Raw genomic sequence first — 27100 nt, forward strand, 5'->3', positions numbered from 1 at the left:
TGGCAGAACACAATAACACTGCGGGAGTGATTTCCCCATCCACAGGTCAGCGGGTGAGAGGGTGTGTGGGGACAGACTGGGGAGAGAGATCTTTCAGCAGGGGGGTGTGAGGTGGTCATGGAGGCATATCAATCAGCGGGTTGGGGGAGTAACTGGGAGTGATCTCTTTTGGAGTAGGGTCTGTCATCTGCAGGTTGGGAAATGGTCACCTGTGATATAAGTTGAAGGGAGGTGGCTAACATGGGAAGTGGCTGGGGAGTGACCTGGTTGGTGGGGAGTGTGAAATGGATGATGTGTTTCAAGTTTCTTTCACATTTGCGGTAATGCTAACTGCCCTCTGAAAAGTGATCTGATTTGGATTGCTTTTCGACGAGTGGTATAGAAGCAGCTGACAGACATTCATGAGGTGCTACTGCCGCCTCCTTTTTTTTTATTTTAAATTGCTTAATGGTAGTTTTACATTGTTGGACTATGCTGCTACTGCGAGCGAGTTTGGCTTGCAGTTGCAGAGTGGCCCCATTAAAATCGATAGGTGAGTTTGACGGGTGGTGCTGCCTGTCAAACTCTGCAGGCTCCAAACTGTCCATTGAGCTCAGTGCCTCTGACAAGAAGTGAGGAGAGGCACTGTGAGCTCATCCTCTCAGTCTGCTGCAGAGTGTGTGCCAGCTTGTATTTAAACTGGCCACTCTGTATGTAGCTTCTGACAGGCTGCGCAAGGAGCCCCATATCTCCGGAACCATAGATGATAGGAGCCCCATATTTTGACCAGTGGTGGGGTAGGTCTTTAACTACCTATCCCCCAAATGTGGGGTCTCCTGGTGGCTGAGCCACAACCCTCAAAACCGATCGTTTTTGGGGTTTTTTTTGTGATTTTCTTTTTTGTTTTTTGGGCCTATCTTAAGGTAAGGGGCCTGGAGCTGCAGCTCCAAAAGCCCCTATGTTAATCCGACCCTGGTAAGGAACTTTGTATATTCAGGGGTGGGCTTGTTGCCAGACTGTCTGCAATGGACTCCCTGATTATTCAATGCATTGTCTAGGTGATTTTTTGTGGTATAAATTCTGTGTGAATTTACAATAAAGTTAGTTCCAGCTTACTTGTTCTTGAGTGCAATTCCCAGCTATAATCACTTGTTCCTGGGTTCCAGCAGCGAGGAAGCTATATCTTCGCAGAGGCACCCAGGTAGTCCATCACGCAGGCTATATCGCAAACTCCATTCTCCACTTCCAGCACAAGACCATATTTCTCATAAATAAACAAATGGGGAGATCTAGTGCTCTCTGTAAAAAAACGCCATTTAGTAGGTAAACATTATATTGCGCTCACATGAGGTAAAAACTATACAGGCACATCACAGTGTAAACAGCGGCATTCACAGCAATATAACCGGCTTACTCCTCCCGACTGAGGCCCGAGATGGCTCTGCCCACTAGCGCAATGACGTCACCAAGGTTGCCCTGCTTGATCCATTGCGCCCTCGAGAAGGACATCCTCAGAAGCTTCTGAGCTATACTACGTGTACACATTAATATATATTAGTGCATCACATTGCACATTACTACTTTTTTATATTATGTTAATATGCACATGTGGTTCTTTTTTGAGTATTGACGATAAGACAGCTGCTCTATTGTTTTTTTTACTTACCTTGGGTTATAGGCTTGAACCTTAAAGAGATTGGACACTGGCAGGCTTTAGCGGACAAGCCCCCCCCCCCCCCCCGCAGGGTGCTTCTCCTATAACCCTACCCCTCTCCCTGAGTTTTTTTGCTAGTGGCTGTGGGTGATGGACCTCTTCTTTTTCTTAAACTGGCTTCACTGCTGTATTACATTTTTTCAATTTTTCCATTAAAGATTTCTTTAATCAACTTCACTGTCTAAAGAAGTGTATTTGATGCCACCTCAGCAAAACCATGGAGCAGTATCCAAACCCTACTCTGTGGAGACGGCATATAATGTTCCTTTGGGCACTGAATCCTATGTGGGGTGCTCACTTTGGCACTTTCTTCAATGTCCTGAGTTAGCTAAAGGGTACTATACAGGTCCCTGACCGTGGTAGACCACAATGGAACTCAGTTCCTGTAGACCCCTTTGGGGATATGCCCACCATGATGGGTGAGGCCTGGACTTTATATACAGTCCAGTATCATGAACAAGTAAGGCAGGTTTACTCTGTATATTGACCGTTACTGTGTAAAATCGGGCCATGTGTGAAATGTATTCACCTTACTGTAAACTTTTTAAACTTGGTGCTAAATTTCATCCACTGAGAGCCCAGTCTCAGGTGGATGATCAGGTGTCATATCACACCACTGATTGCACACTTTAATGCCACTTCTGCCTAGAGTCCTTATAAGATGACGCTCCAGATGATGTCTTGAGTGATGAAATGCGTAGGGAGAAGTTATAGTACGTCTTTGCGTCACTTCCAGTCAGGGCTGCGATTGTTTGTTTACCCGGTGCCTGCTCTATTTTAACTTTGTGCATGTGAATTTTAATCAAATTGTAAGTATATCCTTGCACTGTGCTTACAAATAAACAATTTAAAAGCAGTATCACGCTATGGGCACTCCTCTCTTTTTTATGAGATAACTCGGTGGAACGCCAGTAGCGATTCATAGATTGTCCAGCTGGTTCCAGAGTGCTACACAGTGGCTTATACTGTGAGTGTGCAGTACCCCTGGGGGAGTAAGCCCCTCTGGTGAGTGCAATCATATTACAAGCACAGATAAGATCACCGGCACCACTGTCACTTAAAAGGATATAAACAGCATTATTCTGATAAGGCACTGGACACTGTTTGGGAGCACAAGTCACTTTATTGATTCATTATTGGACTAATGGACTAAATATATACAGTTTGAATTTGTTTTTGCACATCCCCCTATGTTTTACACAGTGGGATACAGATATATGTTTTGTATTTTGTTTTGTTATATCTCTGTTTCATGATTGTATGTTCATTCACTGAGACACTGTAACAGAGGGTCAAACACATATGCTACCTGCATATACAAGGAACAACCAAGCAGTGTATGGTAATGAAGGATTTACACCCCCATACACATCAACAACACTAGAATTAATTACGATTTTTATGCACCTTTTTGACACCCCGCATATTGCAGAGGGTGTAACACACAAGCATGAAATTAATTTTTCTGTCATCTCTATTTTAAATCAATGTTAAACTGCATTGGGCAGTATATATAACACCTTCAGCACACCCTTTTCACTGCAACTCTGCACAGGGCAGAGGGTGCAACACACAAGCACTTATTACTTTAATTAAATGATCTTTTTCTCTCACTTTAAAGGCATTTCCAAACGGGACTTTGCAGTAAGTGCAAGTTTCCAGCACTCTTTATAATATATTTTGAAATCTTTACAAACATTTTATTCCATTTATACTATTTCAAGTATCATAATTTATTATTCATAAGAGGAATAGCGCCACACCTACACCCTTTCTCAACTAACATTCCTTTACTCCACCTAGGTGGCAGTAATATGTATAGGCAGCAATTCCTTTTTCTTTTTCTTTTGACTATCAAAAATCTTTTTTACTCATTACACCTTAGTCTCCTGTTTTTGTACACTCCGTGGCGAAGTATCACACACCATTTTTCCTTATAAGGTACTCAGGTGCATGCTTACTGCATACTCCTGCCAAACTCTACTTCTTGAGTACCCCAAAGGGGATTATCCTCACTTGTAGCTATGGTGGAGACCAGGCGAATAGGAGCCAACTCAAAGCAGCAGGCAAACATTCGCTCTGGTGAAGGCTTACACAAAACTCAGCCTCAGAGTGATGATGCAACCCTTGCACCAGAGCAGAAATTGATCTTAACACAGGCTTCAGCATCCAACTCCAGCTCTATTTCCAGCATGCAGCAAGCAGCCTATTTGACAAAAGCAGAATTTCCTGCATTTTTTAATGCAATTTCCTGGCCTAAAATCATTGTCAGAGTCTCTTCTCCAAGGTGCTCCTAGCTTCTCAAAATGCAGAGCACCTCCAAGCTCTTCCCAGACTTCAACTTCAAAGCCTAAGTTCATCTTTTTTTTTTCAGCACAAGGCGTGGCCCACAAAGGCCACCTAAGTCCTACCTGCTCTGTATAACCTCCTCTTCTGTGGTCTGCTGGCGCTCCTGCCTTCCTAGTGCCCACATAGCAAGCCACTTGCTATGGGGGCACTCATGCAGGCTTGATCCTGAACGAGACACACACAATACACCTTGGTTCCACTCCCAACTCCCTTCTCATAGGAAATCTGAATCTGGGTCCTGTGAGGGGGTTGAGAGAGCAGTGCATTAGGGTAAAAAAATGTATGCCTCCACAACCACAATCCTCTGCTCCCAGGATGTTCACAAAGATCTTAGCCCCCTTGTCTGCCCTTCTCAAATCTCAGGGCAGCTAGGTGACAGACTATCTGGAAGACCTTCTCCTGAAGGATACATCCCCACACAACTCTCAGTGAATATCCAAAAAACAATTCAACTGCTTCAGGGCTTTTTCTGGGGGTCAACCTAAAAAAAACTGCTTTCTCGACCTAGAGTATCTGGGTCTAATTCTAGATACATTTCAGGCAAAGGTAAAAAAAAAAGTTTTTTGTCTAAAAGCTCATGCTCAACAGCTGAGATCCAAAGGAAATCCCACAGTGAGATCTGCAATGAGAGATCTGGGCCCTTATGGATGCCTTCTTTGAGGCTGTACCCTTCGCCCAATTCCATTCAAAAACTCTCCAACCTAATATTCTATCAGTATGGAAAAACAAAGCTCTTTCTGTGGATTTTCTTTTAGGTGCATTCAGGTTTCAGCATCTATGTTTGAGCCAGAAAAAGAAAGTTAGGTACTGGAAGAAGGAGAGGCAAGAAGTCGCACAAAAAATATATGTTATGTGCATTTTTCAGGTAATCTATATAAGAACATAAACATGTCTATTGGCCTCTGCATCAGTCTGGCTCTGAGACTTCCAGGACATCTGGGGCTTTCCTGCTTACTTTTTACCTTCCAATGTGCCATCTTCAGACTACAAATAAGACAGATTTATTGATCGCCTTCCATCAACTTTAGGCACAAGGAGTGGTGGTACAAGTGCCTTTAGAAGAACAGTTTCAAGTTTTCTGTTCAAACCTATTCACAGTTCCAAAATCAAATAAGGGCATCCGCTCAATACTGCACTTACAAGCTCTGTCATTGGTTCTCTTAGACAGGAATTTTAGGCATCAAAATCTGCCCCCAGCCCTTACACTGTCTGGAGTACCTGGGTCTAATCTTGGACATAGCCCAAGCCAAAATCTTTCTTTATCGGGAGAAAGTTGCCTCCCTATAGTCCTCTAACAAATGATAGCCTCCTTGAAATCACTTCCTTTTGCTCAGTTTCACTCCACACCTTTTCAATCCAACATATTTACTACATAGAAAAATCAAATCCAATTCTTGGATTGCCCAATGCTTCTCTCCAGCTAGACAAAGCTTTCCCTGACATTGCGGATCTCCAATCCTGCCCTGGAATTGGGAAAGTCATTCCTTCAAATGCTTTAGAAGGTGGTGACAATGGATGCCAGCCTTACAGGCTGGACAGAGTTTACAAATCCCGACTCTCTGGGAGCATTGTCCCCAGAGGTGTCAAAACTCTCCCTTAACATTTGGGGACTGAGAGATACAGATTTTCTTTACAAAATTGGACCTCCCTTCTGCAAGGTCACCTAGTCAAGGTACAGTTGGTCAATACCACAGCTGTAGCTGAAATCACCAACATCAGGGGGACACTAGAGAGTCAAACTTCCCTATGAGAAATACGTTTAATAATCTCCTGGGTGGAAACTTACAGTCCAGCTGTTTTGGCTGCCCAAATCCCTGAAGTGGACAAATGGCAGATGGACTTCTTAAACCGCCAATGCATTGACCCAGGAGAGTGCTCTCTACACCCTGAAATCTTTCAAAATATCTGTCAAAAGTGGAGATGCAAGATATGGACAGTTTATAGTGTGTGGGCTGGGACTTTAGTCAAAAACATTGAAAAACTAACTGGCAAATATCTTGCACCTGACCAGATTCATTGTGGGACATTTAGCTGAGCAGTTCCTGCAGAATGTCCTGAATGTCCAGCTATATTCAGTCAGAACCTGGAGCTAGTCCCTAATGCAGTCAAATGGTTGGACATAGGATCTTGTTGGGACTAAGGTCCTATGTAAAATTCTTTCAGTATACCGTAGATATGTAATGTTTGTTCTAGTGTTTACATTCACTGAACTGGAACAGACTGGGATCATCAGCTCATCTGTAAAAGTATACAGCCCTTTTTATTTTCAAAACAGGCAGATAGAAAAATAGCTTATCTTCAGCAAAAAAATAGTCCATCAATTTGTTAGTACAACAAAAAAGGGTTGGCTCACTGCCCATTACAGGGTGTTTGAAAGCTCTGCTGGCCTCGGTCTCAAGCAGGAGGTCTTCACAGTTCAGCAGTTGTGTCTCAACCACAAGCTCGCTCACACTGCTCACTCACAGACAGGAGCTGTGTCAGAAACCATGAAATGAGACCGAGACAGAAGTACAGTTAAATCACACTTGTTTAATAATAAAAGTAAATAGAACAAACGTAGTCAAAACATAGCCAGAGTTCAGGAACCAGAAAGGATAGTCAGACAAGTCAAACGTCAGGGAGCCGGAGATGAGAATAGTAAAACAGCAAGCAGGATCTGGAGCCAGTAGGGATGTCAGCCAAGCAAGTCTTTTAACATGAATGCAGGAGAGCATCTCTGTGTTGTTGACTAAGGCGAAGGCAGAGATCCTCTGGGCTGGACGGCTTAAGTAGGCAGGACTGATAAGCAGGATATCAACAGCTGAGTAACTGTGGAAAGATAGGAGTTGGCAATTAGCTGACAGCTGAGGGGCCAGCTCAGAGAAGGAAGGGCCGAACCCAGCCCTGACATGCTGGCTGTTTTCTCTTCGTTCTTCTGGACTCTGATGCAGATGGGTTAACCCCTCCAGGACCTAAGTCCCCATAATCAGCGTTTGGAGGTTCTCTCCCAAAACAATTTGACCCTCCGAATTCCAGGTCCCTAAAGAGGGCTTACCATTCCAGAGATTACTGAAAATTAGTCCTCTCCTCTCCAACCAGACTGCCCCAGAACCCTTTGTCCTGCATGGGTGAGAACCCCTGAGTACTCAACAATGTCTTCAAATCATCTATTTTAAAGGGACCAAACAATGGGGAAATATGGCTGAAGAAAAAGCAAGGCTGCTTTGAAATGCGTTCCTGTTCCAGCTCCAGCATTCTCCAACAACATAAGGTGGCTTGAAATCCTGGGCCCTGTGTTCCGTCTATGGCTTTGGCTCTCCAGTGACAGCGGTTCCCTGCTTCCATTCCATCTCCACTCCCTTGCCAGTGGCCAAGGCAAGGCATTCTGGTTGCCTGTCTAATCTCTGTCGCAGAGGCTACCAGACTGTCATGCTGAGTTCCATTTTAACTTTGTGAGTGCTTTTTTACATTTTCTATTAATATTACTATGTACAATCCATATCATATAAATCAAATGACATTAGTGAATTGACCTCATAAAGTCCTTTATCTTAAAAATAAATAATGTTGCACATTGTCAAAAAACATAATATCTCATAATATCCTCGCAAGTAAATGTCCTCTAACAAACCAGCCGGGTGCTAGCTGATGTCACTTTTTTGTTTAATGCTGTCAAAATTGTATTAAAATAATTTTGCTTTGTCTTATAACAATTTTGTTAGTAGTGTGAACTAAAATAAATAATATACAGTATGAGCCTTATATTTTACTAAACTGTTATCTGTAGAAGAACTGGAAAAGATAATCTTTAAACCGGCCTTTTGTGCTGGCTGGGCCAAGAGAATAGCAAGAGTGGCTGCTGTCTCTTTGGCATATGGGAGTCTTGCTGCCCCTGTCCCCCTGTCACAAAGAGAAGAAAACCCTCCATAGACATGGAGTAGAATATCCAGGCAAGCCTTGGAGGCATTTCAATAACCTTTTCTTCAAATAAAAATTTGGGAGAAATACATTCATATTAATTAGAGTCGATTTTTTTAACCAGGTAAAGTATCCTAAGGCCTCACAATTTAAGAAATATAAAATCTTTCTCTGTTTTGGCCCCATCTGGGCTCCTCCTCCCACCTTACTGCTGCTTTTCAAATGGGTCCAAAAGAACCCAATTTAAACTAAAACTAAAGACAAACCTTTTTTTTTTTTACATTTTAGTTAGAGTAAGGAAGGGTTACAAATAAACATTTTAAAAATATCCTGCACTCCAAGTGCATTTAAAGGAACAAACTCGGACAGCTGCTTGCATCAATTATACATACATCTAGAAATAAACCAAATAACTAAAGATTGTAGCTCTGTCTTGCACAAAAGAGTACCCATGAATATGTCCTTTAGGACAAAACACGTGTGGTGACGTCATCACACCTGACAGGGTGGCTGACCAAGGTTTCTGATATGCTGTCAGTACCTGCCTATTTTTGATTAAAGTTTTTATTAAGGTATTACACTATAGGTGATTTCCCTTCCTTTTTTTATGATATGGTTAACTGTCTGGCTACCTGGGTGCCCTACCTGGGTGCCCTGTGATGTGATACAATTAGAGCCAAACACATAGATGAAAGGCTAATCTGTGAAGGCAAGTATCCACCATCCATCCATCTGGGGCTGGGATTTCTCCCTTAAGCACTGTTAGACATCTGAGCTTTTGAGGTTTAACTATCGGGTAAGCAGTAGTGGTGTATTGATTTGATGAAAAACAAAATTTTCTGGACTTTTGATTATTGTATGTAACACAATCTATGTGGGAAAAGGACTTTTTATTGATTTTTGTCACTATGTATACATTTTATATATATATAAACTTTTAGGTATTGTGATTATTTGTTATTAATTTCGGATGTGTGAAAAATTTTCACCATTTATTTATTTGTCATGATTGCTATTTATTAATTCACATGTTTTGTGCAAGACAGCACTACACTCTTTAGTTACCGGTATTTGGTTTTAGGGAAGGGTTATAACCCTTGTAATTTTGTTTTGCCATCTGGCTCTCATTGGGGAGATTGTTACTTTGTGTCCCATTGACAAAATTGTAAGTGGGAGACAAGCCCTCCAAAATAAGGCAATCCCTGGTTGTCGCCAGAACTACTGTCCCCATTGGAAGATTTCCCCTGTAGTCGTGTTTTGTTGATAACCCAACATTTGGTGTTTCCTTTCACTTTCAGTAATATTAAACAGGACAACTAGAGAATGTGAATCTCCCTAATGGGAGAACAAACATCAGTAAAAACCCAACAGGTGTTCTAATCCCGTTTCACTCTATCCAAAACGAAAAAAAAGTTTTGCCTTTAGTTACTACTTATCTTAATAGGTGAACTTACTACTTACATACATTTCCAAAGTTGGTACAGACCTGCTGATGTTTGCTTGGTGGTTCAGAATCAGCATTTTCCAGAAGACAAAGTAAGAAAGGATTGTAAGATCTCGATTCACCTCAAACTCATATAGCTCCAAATATACCTGCTTCCAAACATTTTTGTTTAGTAAATTAACTTTCATGTGTGCTTGTAAAAAGCATTACATGTGAACTTTGTGAGAGATTATATATCAAATGCAGTGCTTATTTAAAAATGCATTAAGGTAAAAAGCCTACTGCATGCAATCCCCCCCCCCCCCCAGGTCCCATTATACTTACCTGATATCGATCCAGCAATGTGCACAAGAGCAATGGCTCTCCCTCCTCATTGGCTCAGTCACAGCAGTGGGAGCAACTATTAATCACAGTCAGTAAGGAGGGAGCAGGGGGCACGGCTGGGCTGCACTCTGTGTGCTAATGGACACAGAGAGTGGGGCTCGGGAGCGAGCACACACAAGTACCCCCAAAGCTAGTGACTTGCTATGGTGGCACTTAGCGGGGGGCAGAAGTACCGGTGGGGAACCAGAGAAGAGGAGAATCTGGGCTGCTCTGTGCAAAACCATTGTTGCCTAGAGCAGGTAAGTATGACATGTTTGTTTTTTTTAAAAATAAACAAAGATAATTTTCAATCACTTTAAAGGAAAATATTATGAGTTGGGGTTTATTTTTTTTTAAATTGTCTCCATTAACTCTCTCCATTTAAAATTTGTGCAGCCTATCAGAGCAGGGACAGGCAGAGTCCCTGCTCTACCTTTTTCTTTTTATGTTTGTAAATTTCAGCTTGAGAATTTGAGCTTTGCAAACAGGTTGATTTCAGCAAAGCACACAAGGGCAATGGAGAATAAAAAGTACTTTTATGAAACTGGCATTTACCCCAATTAAAAAAAGGGAAAAAATTACTTTTTAGTCTTGACCATACAAAAAATAAAAACCATTTTACATTTTCTTCAAAGTTCCATATACATGTTATTTTACTTTAACATGTTATTGTTTCTACTGTCCTGGTTCTTCAGGGCCTCCAAACAAAAAATGTGATATGTAGTCAGGAAATTAGATGCATAATTTATTCCCTTTGAAAGATTGAAGCTGCTCACTGGATTATGGGCCCCTCTATGTGGCTAGGATGCGACAAAAGGGATATGTGGTGTCCCCATAACCGGATGGCGTAGCATAATGTTTTTTGGGGTGCTATATTGAGGTATGCCCATACTGCATGTTAGGAATATCTTATTAATTAAAAAAAAAAAAACATTATCCTTCTTCATTTTCTAAAATGTGGCAAGAAATTGAATAATCAAAAGACTTATTATGCCTCATAAAAAAATACTTTTGGATATTTGCTTTTCAAAATGTGGTCACTTTGTGTCTGTTTCTACTGTCCTGGCACTCCAGGGCTTCCAAACACGTGATAGGTAGTCAGGAAATGACATGTGTAATTTATGCCTCTTGAAGGTGTTCCTTAGATTTTAGGGCCCATTATGCAGCTACGGCACAAAAATGTCTCACATATGTTGGCTCAGCAGGAAAGGCGGAATTTTTTTTGGGGTGTAATTCTAAGTATGCCCTTGCTGTAAGTGAAAAATATTGTTTAATTGACAGCTTTATGTAAAAAAAAGTGCATTTTCATTTTTTTTCTTTGTTTTCAAAAAACTGGTGGCAAAAAATGTGATTTTCAAAAGACTCACTGTGCCTCTAATTAAATACATTGGAGGGTCTACTCCAAAAATGGGGTAATTTTGTGGGTGTTTCTCCTGTCCTTGCCTTTTAGGGTTTCAAGAATTGTGTAAAGAAATGTGACAGGTAGTCAGGAAGTCAGATACAAAATGTATGCCCCTTGAAAGCACTTTGGGCCCTTCTATGCATTCTTGGGTTCTTGACTGCGGAAAAGTCTCACACATGTGGAACCCTCACTCAGGAGGAGTAGCAGAATGTGTTTTGGGCTGTAATGATTTCTCACACACAGCACAGGCTGTAACATGTTAAAATGACAACTTTGTGAAAAAAGAAAACAATTTGTATTTACTTTCTTTTTTCTAAATAATTGTGGGAAAAATGACAACTTCAAAAAACTCATCATGCCTCTTACTAAATACTTTGGACTGTCTACTTTCCAAAAAGGGTTTGTTTGGGGGTACTTGTACTCTCCTAGCATTTTAGGGCCTCAAAAAATTAGATAGGCAGTCAGAATATCAGGGTTGATAAATTTAAATATACAGTATGTACCATAGTTTGTAAACTCTAAGACGTTCATAAAGACTAAAAAATATACACTGATTTTGGTTATTTTTATCAAAGAAATGTAGCAGAATACATGTTGACCTAAATGTATGAAGAAAGTTTATTTTCAAAGTTTTATTGAAGAAACATACGGAAACTGATTTTTTGGTCTTTTTTTTATTTTTATTTTTTATATTATATTAAGGAAAAAACTGAAGTGATTAAATATCACCAAAAGAAAGCTCTATGTGACTTAAAAAGTGATATAAAACATAATTGGGTACAGTGTTGCATGCCCAGGCAATTCTTAGTCAAAGTATCACAGCACTGAAAACGAAAAAAAAAATGGCCTGGACGGGAAAGGGGTTAGCGTGCCGGTCATCAAGTGGTTAAAGTGTAACTAAAGTTGAACCAAAAATAAATAAATAGGGAACAGGCAGGCTCTTTATTGCAGTAAAGACATGCAATGTCTGTCTCTTCTGCACTTACCTGCCTGGTGCAAACTGATGTAGAATGTACACTGAGCTGCACATGCCAGGATGAACAAAGACCGGCACCCAGAAGAAGCTGGGGAGAAGATGTCCAAGCTGGTGAGGGACCTCACAGACGTTGGACCTTTTAAAGTGGTTCTAAAGTCAAAACATTTTTACCTTGATGCGTTCCCTGCATTAAGGTAAATAACACTCCACTACCTGTCCTAGCCCACCCTGCCCCTAAACACTTATCTTGCTCCTCTCACTGATCCAGCACTGTTGCGGCTGCAGCATGTAAAAGCAAAAAGGAGAGAAAAGCAACACTACCTAAGTGTAGCATTTATTAAAACATATTTATGAAATGAAAAACAATAAACATGCACTCACATTTACAAGGTATTAAAAAGCGTATTGATAAGTCTCCAGCAGGTGGTCAGTGGGGAGCAGTGTTTTTATATGGATTTTGTTTAAAGTGTTTGTAAACCTAAAAAGAAAAACAAAGATCCTGTTTCTTGTGCTTGTGCTGTGCAATTCTTCTCTTCCTAACTGGTAATAGTCCCCCTGCCTCTGCTGACCACGATAATCATGGCTGACTACCGTGGTCAGTCTACATGCCTTGTCATCCGCAGCCCTTTTCTCTCCCCCCTCCCTCCCTGTCAGCATGAGAGCGTTTCCTCCCCGCCCCCCCATTCCGCAGCATATTTAAATGTATCTAATGGAGATGTCCAGCCATTACAAAACTATATGTGTTTGTTAGAAATTAAAAGGCTAAATACCGTTTCTGACACTGTTGTGCGGTCACGTGATCCCCCTACGCTGGCCTCACCCTGATCTATGGAGAGAAGCAGGAGGGGCAGAGATTCTCCTCTGCTGGCCGGCTGACGTCACAGGGGATACTCTGCCCCTCCCACTTCTCTCCGTAGATTGGGGCCGGCCAGCACAGGGGGATCACGTGACCGCACAGCTGCGGTGCCAGAAACGTTATTTAGACTTTTCATTTCTAACAAACACATACAGTTTTGGTAATGACTGGATATCTGCATTGGACAGTTACATAGTTGCATAGTTACATAGTAGACGAGGTTGAAAAAAGACACAAGTCCATCAAGTCCAACCTATGTGTGTGATTTTATGTCAGTATTACATTGTAAATCCCTGTATGTTGTGGTCGTTCAGGTGCTTGTCTAATAGTTTTTTGAAATTATCAATGCTCCCCGCTGAAACCACTGCCTGTGGAAGGGAATTCCACATCCTAACCGCTCTTACGGTAAAGAACCTACTGCGCAGTTTAAGGTTAAACCGCTTTTAATCTAATTTTAGTGAATGGCCGTATGTCTTATTAAATTCCCTTTTGGGAAGAACCCCTATTGTGGGGTCACCAGTACGGTATTTGTACATTGAAATCATATCCCCTCTTAAGTGTCTCTTCTCCAGAGAGAACAAGTTCAGTGCTCGTAACCTTTCCTCATAACTAATGTCCTCCAGACCCTTTATTCAACAAGAGAAATTCGCCCATGGGACTTTAAATGAATTGGTCATAGTGGTCATAATAGATAGTATAAAAATTTTTTGAGGTTCCAAAAACATGATTTGCAATAAGCGTAGAAACATCATAGGGCATGATTAGACCATTGACATATTGGTTATAGTGATAAAATACATGGTAACATAGTATACATATACAGCTCGTGTACTCTTAGACCATTGACATATTGGTTACAGTAATAAAATCCATAGTATCCATATACAACTTATGTACTCGACGCGTTTCGCGAGCTCTGCTCGCTTCCTCAGGAGTTGGTGTATATGTAGGATATCTACAAAATAATAAGTATCGATAAGATATAACATTCAATAATGATTATGGTCAGAAAAGAAGCACATGGCCTAAAAAGATAACCCATACTTGCATTATGGTTAATGGATCCATGAGACTGGTCTACAAAGGCAACAGCGGAAAGTACTCCAACCGGGAGCTGAAGGGGCGTAGCCTGCAGCAACCGAGCGGGGGTCCAGTGGAGGGTGGACATGGCAAGAAGAGGAAGAGGGAATATTGTATATCCTAGGATATTGTATACTCCAGGTGCGGCCGGACCAGAGTCTTGTAGAGTGGGAGAATTATCGTTTTATCTCTAGAGTTAATCCCCTTTTTAATGCATGCCAATATTCAGTTTGCTTTGTTAGCAGCAGCTTGCCATTGCTGAGCCTATCATCTGCTAGGACCCCCAGGTCCTTTTCCATCCTAGATTCCCCCCAGAGGGTCTCCCCCCAGTGAGTAGATTTTATTCATATTTTTGCCACCCAAATGCATTATTTTACATTTTTCCACACTAAACCTCATCTGCCATGTAGTTGCCACTCCATTAATTTGTTCAGATCTTCTTGCAAGATTTCCACATCCTGTGGTGAAGTTATTGTCCTGCTTAGTATCGTCCCCAAATACAGAGATCGAACTGTTTATCCTATCCTCTAGGTCGTTTTTGAATAAATTAAATAGGACTGGTCCCAGAACAGAACCCTGGGGGGCCACACTTTCCACCCCTGCCTATTCCGAGTATTCCCCATTTATCACCACCCTCTGAACTCACCCTTGTAGCCAGTTTTCAATCCATGTACTTATCCTATGGTCCATGCCAACGGACCTTATTTTGTACAGTAAACGTTTATGGGGAACTGTGTCAAATGCTTTTGCAAAATCTAGATACACCATGTCTACAGGCCTTCCTTTATCTAAATGGCAACTCACCTCCTCATAGAAGGTTAATAGATTGGTTTGGCAAAAACGATTCTTCTTGAATTTATGCTAATTACTGCTAATGATACAGTTGTCATTGCTAAAATCTTGTATATAGTCCCTTATCATCCCCTCCAATAGCTTGCATAAAATTGATGTTAGGCTTACTGGTCTGTAATTGCCAGGGATGTATCTTGGCCCTTTTTTAAATATTGGTGCTACATTGGCTTTTCTTCAATCAGCTGGTACCATTTCAGTCAATAGACTGTTCATAAAAATTAGGAACAATGGTTTTGCAATTACTTGACGAAGTTCCTTAAGGACCCTCGGGTGCAAGCCATCTGGTCCCGGTGACTTATTAATGTTATGTTTTTCAAGTCTATTTCTAATTCTGTCCTCTGTTAGCCATGAGGGTGCTTCGTGTGACATGTCATGAGGATAAACATTACAGTTTTGGTTACTGAAGCCCCCCGATTCCCTCGTGAAGATTGAGGAGAAGAATAAATTCAATACCTTCGCCATCTCTCCATCCTTAGTAACCAGATACCCTTCATCATTCTTTATGGGACCAATATGATCTGACCTGCCTTTCTTACTATTTATGTACAATTTAGTGACTTTACAAGACTAGAAGCAGTGGCGGTTGGTGCTCAAAATTGGGGGGGGGCAAAAACAAACTAATGCATTCTGAAAAATACTGAAAAAAACATCAAATGCAGCCACTGTGCCCATCAAATGCAGCCAATGTGCCCATCAAATGCAGCGACTGTGCCCGTTAAATGTCGCCACTGTGCCCGTTAAATGTCTCCACTGTGCCCGTCAAATGCTGCCACTGTGCCCGTCAAATGCCGCCACTGGAGCAATAGGAGCGCCTGTGCCTTCAGCCAATCAGGTATTAGACCCACACCTCCTGATTGGCTGAGAGGTGGTTCAGTGTTAGTAAAGCGAATATTTATTTGCTTTTCTAACACACCTGATTGGGCTCCGAGTCCACCTTTTTTTAAGTCTATTAGAGCCTATGGCTCTAATCAGGTGCTTCAAAAAACATCCTCGCCGCTGTAATTCAGGCGCCTGGCATCTGAAAAGGGGCCGAACGTCTGAATAGGGAGTGGCTATGGCGGCCATGGATAGATTCATGCTATGCATGAATCTATCCATTCTACACAGAGGGGGGTGGCGTGACAGAGGAGGTGGCACCCGGGTGCCGCTAATGGACGGGCCGGAAGCATCCATTACCAGTACTGGCACTATTGCCAGTTCTCCTACAGCCATTTCCCTGACACTGGCTCTGTGTGTGTCTATGGATTTAACCAGCCCAGCTCAGCAGCATGCCCGCAGGGGTACCCCATTAGGACACAGCTTGCTGAGGGGGCATCCAGAGAAAGGAGTAGACCACACCGGTGGCATGTGCAAATTGGTTTGAAATTCAAGACTACTTCATTGTATTATATCATTTTGAATCATTAAAGCAAAGTAAGTTAGAGAAATAGATAATGTGTTTTTTCATTTGATGGAACATCAATTATTGCTAGTTTAAATACTGGTTTTTAACTGAACATGATTTATTAGTTATTATTTATTTATTCATTTTAAAAATTTGGGCTCCCCCCCTTTTTTTGCATCTTCTTCCTCAATTTCTCTCCTTCCCAACACCCCCCTTTTTTTTCTTTTCCCCTCTTTATTTGTATTTTCCCTTTTTTTGTTAGCCCTTCCCTCTTTCCTTTTACTCCCATCTGAGGGAAGAGAGGAGAGAGGGAGGAAAAGGTTTACGTCTTAAAGTGATTGTAAAGCTTCTTTCTTTTTTTTGTTTTCTTTTTTTAATTAACAAACACGTTATACTTACCTCCTCTGTGCAAGGGTTTTGCACAGAGTGGCCTGATCCTCCTTTTGTGGGTTCCCCCTGCGGCCCTCCTTCTCTTCTTGAGTGCCCCCATGGAGAGCCGCATTCCATGGGGTCACTCGTGCAGGCGTGCTCCCGAGTCCTGCTGCTGTGTCCATTGACACAGACAGCAGGACTCGGCCCCGCCCCCCCCCGTTCCCGTGTCACTGGATTTGATTGACAGTAGCGGGAGCCAATGGCTCCTGCTGCTATCAATCTATCCAATAAGGACCCGAGACAGCAGTTGGAGCTGCTGTCCTTCTCCCCATTGCTGGAACAATCAGTTCAGGTAAGAAAAAGGGGGGGGGTGCTGCAGTAAAAAAGGTTTTTTTACCTTAATGCATAGAATGCATTAAGGTTAAAAACCGTGAGGGTTTACAACCCCTTTAAGCAGAAGACATTGTAGGTTATATGTAGGCTTGAAATATGCTGATATTTAGGCTTCATGCACACTGGACTTTAAAAAACGTTGATTCTACAGGCGTTTGACGTTTTTTTCTCCTGCCTCTAGAAGCACTTCTATTGTGTTCTATGTGTCTTTGCACATTATTGCCTACTACAGGCGTTTTCTGTCAGGGACGTTCAGAGGCTGGAAAAAAAAAACCCTTCTCTATCGTCGTTTAGGAGCTGTAAAAACGTCAGTCTCTCCTAAACTCCTCTTATCTCTTCTGAACGTGGAATTTCAAAGTTTTTTTAGTTAAAAAAAAAGGTGTGTTGTCACTGTACATCATTTCCTGGCTTTTGCAGAGGGGCGTGTAGTGCAAAAAACGCCTATAAACGAAATGCTCTTAAACTCTCATAGACTCGCCTAAACATTGTACAATATGTTTTCAATTTGCATCTTTTATGCCAGCTAAAAACGTTGACGTTTTTTCTGCTCCTAGTGTGCATGGAGCCTTAAACTAAATGATATTGTGCAAGCTATATACTTATGGAAGGTGCGATTTTCTGATTTATTGTGTAATTTGATATATTATATATTGTATTGTCTTTCTATTTGAATTTGCAAAAAAAAAAAAAAATATTAAACAAAAAAAAATAAATAAATAAAAAAGAAAGCTCCAAAAGAGGTGGTAAAAGACTGCTTTGTGTAATATCATTGCACAGAGCAGGTAAGCACATGTTTTTTTTTTCAAAAAAAAGAAAAAAAGCTTTAGCATCACTTTAAATCCACTTTAACCATGTGCAGCACCACTGAGTGATATCCCTATAAGAATGATTAGGGTATATCTAAAGCCAAGTTTTTTGTTTCATTATTATTATTTTTTTCATTTCATTCTTTTCATTTTCATTTTTTTTTTCATACAAAAATCCTGTCAGGCTTTTTTTTATCATCTGTGGCTTTTCCCTTAACTTCCTGTCTTGTACAAAACAGGAAGGGGAAGAAAATCTCTCCAAAGTAGTGGAAAACCCTTCTTAGATACAGTTACTGTCTCTGGAATAAGTGTGCCTTTTGGAAAATTTCAAGTCCCATTCTTCTGGCAACCTAAAAATGTGACTTTTTTTTTCACTGGGCAGGCCGAGTGACAATAATAACCTAACCTCCTTAGTGGGGAAACAGCCAGCAATAAAAACCTAAGAGCAGGTCTAACTCTTCATCACTCTATCCAAAATGAACAGAAACATTTTTGGCTTGGCTAATTTTAATTAATAAATGATTTTTAAACTATCACATTCTATGAGAACTTCTAGTGTATCATTCTGTCTCCCAGAATTAATATCCTTTTAAAGCAAAATGTGTAAAGGTGCCTCAACGCACACCTTTAAATAATTATACAATTGTTTAAAAAAATTAGGCTTTGATAACATGGCTGAGTGCTTTCATGTTAGCGGGAGTGTGACTGTTCCTTTAAACGACATCCTAATTCCTTCAATAGGTAAAAGCTATTTAATTCAAGGGCACGGCCCTGCAATGCGTTACCGCAGCGAGCTTGTTAGTTTAGTAGTGGGAGAACATTTCCTGCTGACAGATCTGCGACATCTGAGGAGAAATGTGGAAAAAACCTGCAGGCCAGCAACAGCCTTATAGAAAAGTGTGTGTGTGTTGTCCTTTTTTTTTTTCTCCGCTTTTATTTAATTTAGCATTTGGGGGTCTCACGGACACATATATCTACGTTTTAGTGAGCTTCCTGGTGCAGGGGCTTGCTGTCATTTGTAAAATATTCTGGCCAATTAGCTAATAGAGTACTCGGGTTTCGTGTGTTTTGATACAGTAATACTAAGTACATTGTAAAGGCCAATTACACAAATCATCCCCATATGCCGAAACCAGAGTCTCGTTATGGACTGTATTTATGAATCCTGTGTGAGGAAATGTGCCCGCAGGCAATTTGGACCATGTGCGAAAACAGAGCCAATGGGATTGTCGGGGAAGAATCGTTGCAACCCGCGGAAATCCTCCTGCATCTCTCTGCAAGGAGCCCATTGTGCTGGGTGCCAGGTCACTGATTAAAGGCACATTACCCAGAATCCTCTTAAACCCACGTATGAAGCTCGGAGCAAATAACATCTCCCCCACCGACACAGGCAGGAAAACACAGCATTAGCAGAAAGCCTAAAGCAGACGAAAAACGTCTTAACAGCCGTATTGCTCCCAATGGAAAGTACATGTTGGTGCAACGACGAGACGTATTTTTTCTTCTCTATAAGAAGGTCAGGATTAATGTTAGGGCAAAGGCGTGCTAAGCTTTAAGCTGCTTTCTTATAGCAGGTACACTTCATTGTGTGCTACAGGTGCAAGCAAAAATACAGTTCCCAGATGATGGCTTGTTTTATGGCATTTAAAGGTGTCGTTCTTGTTGTTGGCAAAGCCGGGGTACATTTTTTTTTTTTTTATCTCTCTATAGTTTACCCACCTGTTAACAGTATTTTACCAGCCGCATTTCCTAACCCGAGGCTTCTACGTAAATCTCACACCGCCATTTCAGTGTTGGCAGGACTCCACCCTGCTGTGGTTATATGGTTATCTTCCTGAGCTTTTAAAGCTCTCTGTAGCCATAATTAAAGGATGATGGGTTTGAGGAGAAGAGCGGGTGCCAGAATTCCGAATGTTAAATGTGAATTTCTGCTTTTACCTTGCTCATGATATTACATGTGTCATTGACTATCTAGGATGCAAGACTAGAGTTCCTACGGAAGTTTACAATTGGTTTGGCCTCTGGGACGCTAGCCTCCATCATTAACATCCCATTTGATGTGGCCAAGAGTCGGATTCAGGGACCGCAGCCAGAACCCGGAGTGATTAAATATCGTAGCTGCTGGAAGACGATACTCGTGGTTTATAAGGAAGAAGGGTATAAAAATCTTGTAATCATTTCTGTATCATTACTTCTGATTCCAGCACTCTGTACTCAGCCTCTGTGGTGATCCTACTTTCTGTTTTATTTTTACTGTTTTTTTTTTTCTTTGCATTATTCCAGGGCTGTTCAGGATAAATGTGGGGGTGTGGGCTGTCGAATAGCGAGTCCTTTATTTCTGATGCAGTTTCTGCTTCTTCCAAGACTTAATATAATTATATGGACTTTATCAACAACATGTTAAAGAGAAATAGGGCTCCTGCTATTACTAACCTCCTTCTGGAAATGCTAGTTGCCTGGCTGACCTGCTGAGGCACAGTCTTGTACAAAGAATGCAGCAAGTGAGCTCAGAGTTCCTGATCTCCTTACATGTTGTGTGTCAGAGATTTCTAAAGTATTTAAAGCAGAAGTCTGGTACTTTTAAGCCTCCACCGACTCTTAAAAAAAATATACTGTACAAATATACAGTTTTCTAATGCCCTGTACTCACGGACGGATTTTCCGCCGGAAAAAATGCGATCGGATTGTGTTGTCAGAAATTCCGATCATGTGTGGGCTCCATTGGACTTTTTCGGAATTTAGGAATTTCCGACACACAAAGTTTGAAAGCAGGCTATAAAATTTTCCGACAACAAAATCCGATCAGTTAAATTCTGATCGTGTGTACACAAATCCGACGCACAAAGTGCCACGCATGCTCAGAATAAATTAAGAGACGACAGCTATTGGCTACTGCCCCATTTATAGTCCCAACATACGTGCTTTACGTCACCGCGTTCAGACCAATCGGATTTTCCGACAACTTTGTGCGACCGTGTGTATGCAAGACATGTTTGAGCCAACATCCATCGGAAAAAATCCATGGATTTTGTTGTCGGAATGTCCGATCAATGTCCGATCGTGTGTACAGGGCATAAGGGTCTTCCTGCTGGTCTGTTGATGTCACAGGTTCTTTCTCTTCCCCTGCGGAATGATGCCACCCCCAGAGGGGGTAGAGGGCATAGAGGAAGTGGATTGGATGATGTTGGCTGCCACTCAACCCAGCAGAACGAGGATATCTAGTGGCTGGAAAGAATAATTGCGGGGAGGGGTGCAGGAGTTAGGGACCGTTCTGGATTGAAGGTGAGTCTTGAAGTCTTAATCTTTTAATATGCTATTCATTTTTTTATTTGTATTTTTGGCTGGTGTTCAGCTGCACATGTCAGCCATGCAATAAGCATTTTGTGAAGAAGAGGTCAGCAGAGGCTGCCTCCATATTTCTTTGAGCACAGGTTTTCTTTAAAATCAGTCTAGCACCTAACACTAACTCTAACCATCAGCATTTTTTTTATTCTAGCAGCAAATACTATCATGACAATAGTAGCATTGATTAACTAACAACATCACAAATGTTTAGGTGTCAGTATCCCCCCTCACCCCCCCCTTTTGCTTACCTGAGGTCCTCATTAGATCCAGCGCTGTGCACGTCTGTAGCTCTTCTCTCCCCTTACTTCCAGGTCTCACTGGCTTTGCTGGGGCACCAGGAGGCATTGACTCCCAGTGCTGTCAATCAAAGACTGTAATGAGGGAGCAGGGGGCCGAGCCAAGTCCCGCTGTCTGTGTCAATGGATGCATCTCTGCTGGAGGAAAACAGACAGCAAAAAACTGACAAAGGTTTAACTTTTGCCCACTCTATCCAAAAGTAATAAATTGTTGCCTTTACATATGCCTAAAAGGTACTGTTATGTAGTACAAAAGCTATATTATATAATAATTTTTTCGATACAGTTGGGCCCTAACCACTTAATAAACACATTAAAAAATGTGAAAATAATCCAATTACCACATTCTCCAAACCCTTTCCACAGATTTCTCTCAACAACATGTTGAAAGGCTCTCTGAGTACTGCAGTGCTTCTGTCTCTCCAGGGATTGTTTGTGGTGCACACCCATCTCATGAAATAGAGCTTTGAGACTAGAAAATCTTGTCAGTTAAATTGTTGAGCCATTCAGAAGGCTTACTCTCTCGAAGAAGAGGGAACCCTGTAGTAACCTGAGTAAAGAACACATTTACACTGATCACCGATAGAAAGAGGACACTTACACTGACCACCAATGGAAAGAGGGAATTTACTCTAACCACCAATGAATAGAAAACATTTACACTGACCACCAATCAATACAAGGCATTTATACTGACTAACAAAGAAATGAAGGAAATAATAGTGGCCATCAATATAAAAAGGCCATTTACATTGACCACCAATGCAAAGAAGGCATTTACAGTGATCACCAATTTAAAGTATAACTAAAGGCAAAACTTTTTTTAGTTTTGGACAGAGTGGAGAGGGATTAGAACTCCCATTAGGCTTTAATTGCTACCCTTCTTCCCGTTAAGGAGATTCATACTCTCTATTTGTGCTATATAACGTTATAATCGAAAATGAAAGTAAAAAGAAAATACCAAATTTTGGGTTGTCCCCAGAACAGTAATAGAGGGGAAATCTTCCAATGATGACACTAGTTCTAGTGACCTGGGGGCCCAAGGGATTCCCTTAATATGCAGGGATTTCCTCTCACTTCCTGTTTTGGCTATGGGACAGGATATGAAGGTAAATCTCCCCAATGGGACACAAATGGCAAAAAAAAAAAACCTGACAGTGATTAAAACCCTCCCTTACCTATGCCTATAGTTCTACTTTAGAGAAGACATTCACTTAAACCACTAATGTAAGAAGCCATTTACACTGGCCACCAATGTAAAAAAGACTTTTACTTTGACCACCAATGTAATGAGGATATTTATACTGGCCACCAAAGTAAAGAGGACATTTTTGGGACCACCCATGTAAAGAAGGCATTCCCTCTGCGTGCTGATGTAAAGAGGCCATTTACACTGACCGCCAATGTAAAAAAGACTTGTACTCTAACCACCAATGTAAAAAAAAAAAAGGTACTTACAATGACCATCAATGTAAAATTGTGGTCTTAGTGTAGAAAGAAAACTATTCAGTGTCAGGGAGTGTAGAAAGACATGGAGCCATTCAATGAAATTGGAGGAGAAGAGGTTTAACCTTTAGCTACTTAAGGGGTTTTTCACTGTTAGGGCAGCAAGGATGTGGAACTCCCTTCCACAGTTGAGGAAAGGGAAGTATTGATAGTTTTAAAAGACTTTTGGATGTGCATCTTCGTGAACACAAAATACAGGGATATGGGAAATGATTATCGACATGAACACACCCACACAGGTTGAACTTTATTCAACCTTACCAGCTATGTAAAAAGGAAATTTTTACTGAGCATCAAAGTAAAGAGATTTACACTGATCACCAATGTATAAAAGTAATTTACACTGATCAACAATAAAGAGGGCATTTACACTGACCATCATTCCAACAAGTCAGTCAACTCCAGTGTACATTGTTAGTGTTTGAAATGACTGGTTGGGCATCTCAACAGCCGTCGGTGCATAATAAATATTTTTGTGCCAACAGTTGGTTAATTTACTACAAACTACTGTTAGTTCTCTTCATGGTGTTTCAGTAACATATTTTAGTAGATACAGTAAGTAAAATAATTTTTACCATACCCCACTTCTTTGTGATTGCTGCTCTGTGGATAAAGACTCGTATGCATTGTACTATGTAAAGGATGTAATATATTGCAGTTAATTAAATGATAATAATAATAATAATAATAAATTGACCAAAACACTTGCCTTAATAAGATGGAAATAAGAAACAAATTTTATATAACCTCTCAAAACCAAATTTCCTCCCTACTATTATAGTACAGAGATAGAAATACGTTTATTGCCTAATTGAATAATGCTAATAAATTCCAGGGGTTGAACATATTTCATGGCACAAAGCAAGCCTGAGGATAGCAGAAGGATTTAATGTCTTCTATAATCTTAACACTGCTCCGGTCACACGTGTTTATATACAAATGATCAACACGGAATTTTATTACTTGTTTGATCATTATCTATTGTTACCTTTCTTTTCTTTGTTGATTTACAGTGCTGATTGCATTATAAAATCCATGTGTATTTATAATGTGTAACACCTGTCTTGCCTTTCCTTCCCTTCCAGGTTCCTGGCTCTCTACAAAGGTCTTCTTCCAAAGATCATGCGGCTTGGACCTGGTAATTCCTGTCCTAATTATCCTCGTTAGCTATTGTATATGAAGTCATTCTAGAGTTGGTAATCAAACCTTTATTAGGTGTTATCATTATTCGCAGTACTATAATTACAATCTTGTACAAAAGCTACAGGATATTATTCTCAATTAGCCACTGGTTTATGTATCAAGCTGATTAATAGCTTCATTTAGCTTTAGTCATTTACTTTTCCATCTGTTCTGGTCTTCTACCAGTCATAGGAATGTGTTTTATTACTTCAAATATGGCAAATTTGACAGAATCTTCAGTGTGATCACTAGTTGGAGCTTACACTATCAACAAAGAGGTTTTTAGCACCAGGTTGATGAAAACGAGGTGAAATGTTCTCTGCACCTGTGTACACCTACTTTATAACCTTTGTATTTCCCCCCTGTCAGAGCAAAGAATTTTAAACTGATTTTTGGCACAAGCACAAAGATTGCGCAAACTTGTTAGGTATGAGGGCTAATTGGTGCCTGTCAAAGAACTTTGAGATTCCTTTCTGCGCTGTCCACCTAATGACATCTGAGAACATTTGAATAGAATACACTTTTTACACATTTCCTTGTAAAATACCATATACAGTATATCTGTGTAGACAGAACTCTCTGACAAAATAAATTGGTTTCTATAAAACTGCAGAATGTATTAAATCTTTTCCCAGGTATAATCCTAGGTTGAATAAAGCTTTATTCTGCAAGAAAACCACACCTAACCTGTTCTCAGTTGTCCTCACTTTCTCAAGTGGTTTGTCTGCAAGGAAGTAAAAGTATGGGATGGTTGCCCATGGGTAGACTTATATTTTACAATGGACTATACTCAGGAATGTCCATAAGCCACTGTTTTGTGCATAGGGGGATGAGTTAAAAACCCCAATAGAGAAATATCACCTCTTGCTATCCTTAGATTATGAGTGTAGCAGACAGGGTCAACCAACTATTTATTTAATTGCCCAGTACATTATTATTGCTTTGTATGTATATTTTGATCTCTCTATCTTTAAAAAGCACTGTGGAGTATTCTGGTGTTATAGAAGACTGATCATAATCCATAATAATAATAGTAGTTTCATGTGCAAAATTTCAACTGTAAACTGATCACCAATGAGTTTTTTTTTTACGTCAATTAATGTAATAGGGGCATTTACACTAACCGCCAATTCAACCCCTTCCCGTCACCGCCTCCAGCTCCACCTCCTAGCCTCCCTGCCTTTTAAGGCTACTTTCACACTGGGGCGATATAGCGCTAAAAATAGCGCCTGAAAAGCATCTCTCCTGTCTCTCCAGTGTGAAAGCCTGAGGGCTTTCACACTGGAGCGGTTTAAAGACAATTTTCCTCTAGGTGGGACTTTGAAAAGGGGAAGAGAACAGCTACAGGGTCACACAAGTTTACAAAAATACATAAATCTTTTAATTGTTTAAAGTTAAAAGAATAATCATATAAGTATATAATACATGAAAATGAGTTGGATGCTGATACAGCGTAAATACAGTTGATATCACAATTGACAACCACAGTTAATCTGTTGAAATATAATGAAGACAACAGAATTACCCGACACATTTCAAGTCTGCAATATACTTTCTCTTCTTCAGGGGTGTGCGGTTGCAACAGGATGTATATACATCTACAATTGATAGAGTATAAAGATATAGTCCCTCGCAGAGGGCGCCCTAGCATAGCTCACTAGAGGTCCCCCTCGTGTGTCCTAGAGCGACTGTGGTCACTAAAAGGAAAGGAGAGTTGTTGGTCTAATGTGTAAACTAAACTAAATGACAAAGTTCAGAAAGTAAAGCATGTAGAAAAATTATGACAAGTATATGTAAAAAATATTAAAAATAGTGATAGCATTATATCTTTTCATGATTATTATTTTATATTTAGCAATTTTACCTTGCTCTTTACTGTTTTTACATTAGATTGCAGGCTACCTGCTTGACCATCGGGCAGTATATTTGAGCCTTGTGACGAATGTTGTGGACTGCTTAACATCATCAGGTCCGTCTCTCTTCTTACCTGAGTTCCATGCACATGGCTGTGGCTGGGCAGATATATGTATATATATATATATATATATATATATATATATATATACAGATATATTATATATTGTCATACATATGTCATATATGCTATCACTATTTTTTATATTTTTTTAATGTTTTTTACATATACCTGTCATCATTTTTCTACATGCTTTACTTTCTGAGCTTTGTCATTTAGTTTGGTTTAAACAGTCGCTCTAGACACATGAGGGGGACCTCTAGCGGGCTATGCTAGGGCGCCCTCTGCGAGGGACTATATCTTTTTGGGCCCAGATGCGTCTTGGACAGTGTTCTTTTCTCGCTGAACTGGAACTGATTGGGTTTATAACCACAGCACGCTTCTAGTATCTCCTTTTTTAATCGGATGCAAGATACCTTGAATAGTTATACAGTTGGCAAGAGTTGATATTGGTTGTCCTAAGGTACTACAGTATATGCCACAACAAATTCTACTGCTTAATTAAAAACAACACAAATAGTGGTTAAAAAACTGGCATGTCTAGTTTCATATAGTGCAGTACTTAATTTTCTAGGTGTTGCTCTTGGCTGTGTTTCAAGAAATTGCCAAAATGCACACAAATGGGAGGAATTAGAGGTCCTCTATCATCAATATTTAAACATAGCCTGGAGTGGTTTCTGCTGCCTGTATGTGGTCATTTGCATGCAAAATTATGTATAGGGCTGATTTACTTTGCTAGAATAACAGTTGTACAGATTACATTTTGTTTCTTTAGTTTTCTTTGTTATGAACATGTTAACCTGCTATTATACAGTATACCATTTAGTTATGTCACCACATTATTTTGTAAATCAACATCAAAGTGTTCAAAACCATGAGTTACTTCAACACCAAGTTTCGGTTTATTTTGCCCAAATGTTCAGATTGTA

The 27100-nt window shown here is 40.5% G+C and overlaps 1 protein-coding gene across 3 annotated transcripts in view; it reads left to right on the forward strand.

Moving 5' to 3' along the window:
* SLC25A21 (solute carrier family 25 member 21) overlaps window positions 1–27100 on the forward strand; it is a 745004-nt gene that overhangs the window by 707731 nt on the left and 10173 nt on the right. For all 3 annotated transcript variants that reach the window (XM_073608915.1, XM_073608914.1, XM_073608916.1), the window contains exons 9-10: window positions 19843–20024; window positions 24100–24152. In XM_073608915.1, coding sequence (XP_073465016.1) covers window positions 19843–20024; window positions 24100–24152 — 235 coding nt within the window. The remainder of the gene's footprint in view (window positions 1–19842; window positions 20025–24099; window positions 24153–27100) is intronic.

The sequence above is a fragment of the Aquarana catesbeiana genome, linkage group LG13 (genome assembly GCF_042186555.1).
Source record: "Aquarana catesbeiana isolate 2022-GZ linkage group LG13, ASM4218655v1, whole genome shotgun sequence".
NCBI lineage: Eukaryota > Metazoa > Chordata > Amphibia > Anura > Ranidae > Aquarana > Aquarana catesbeiana.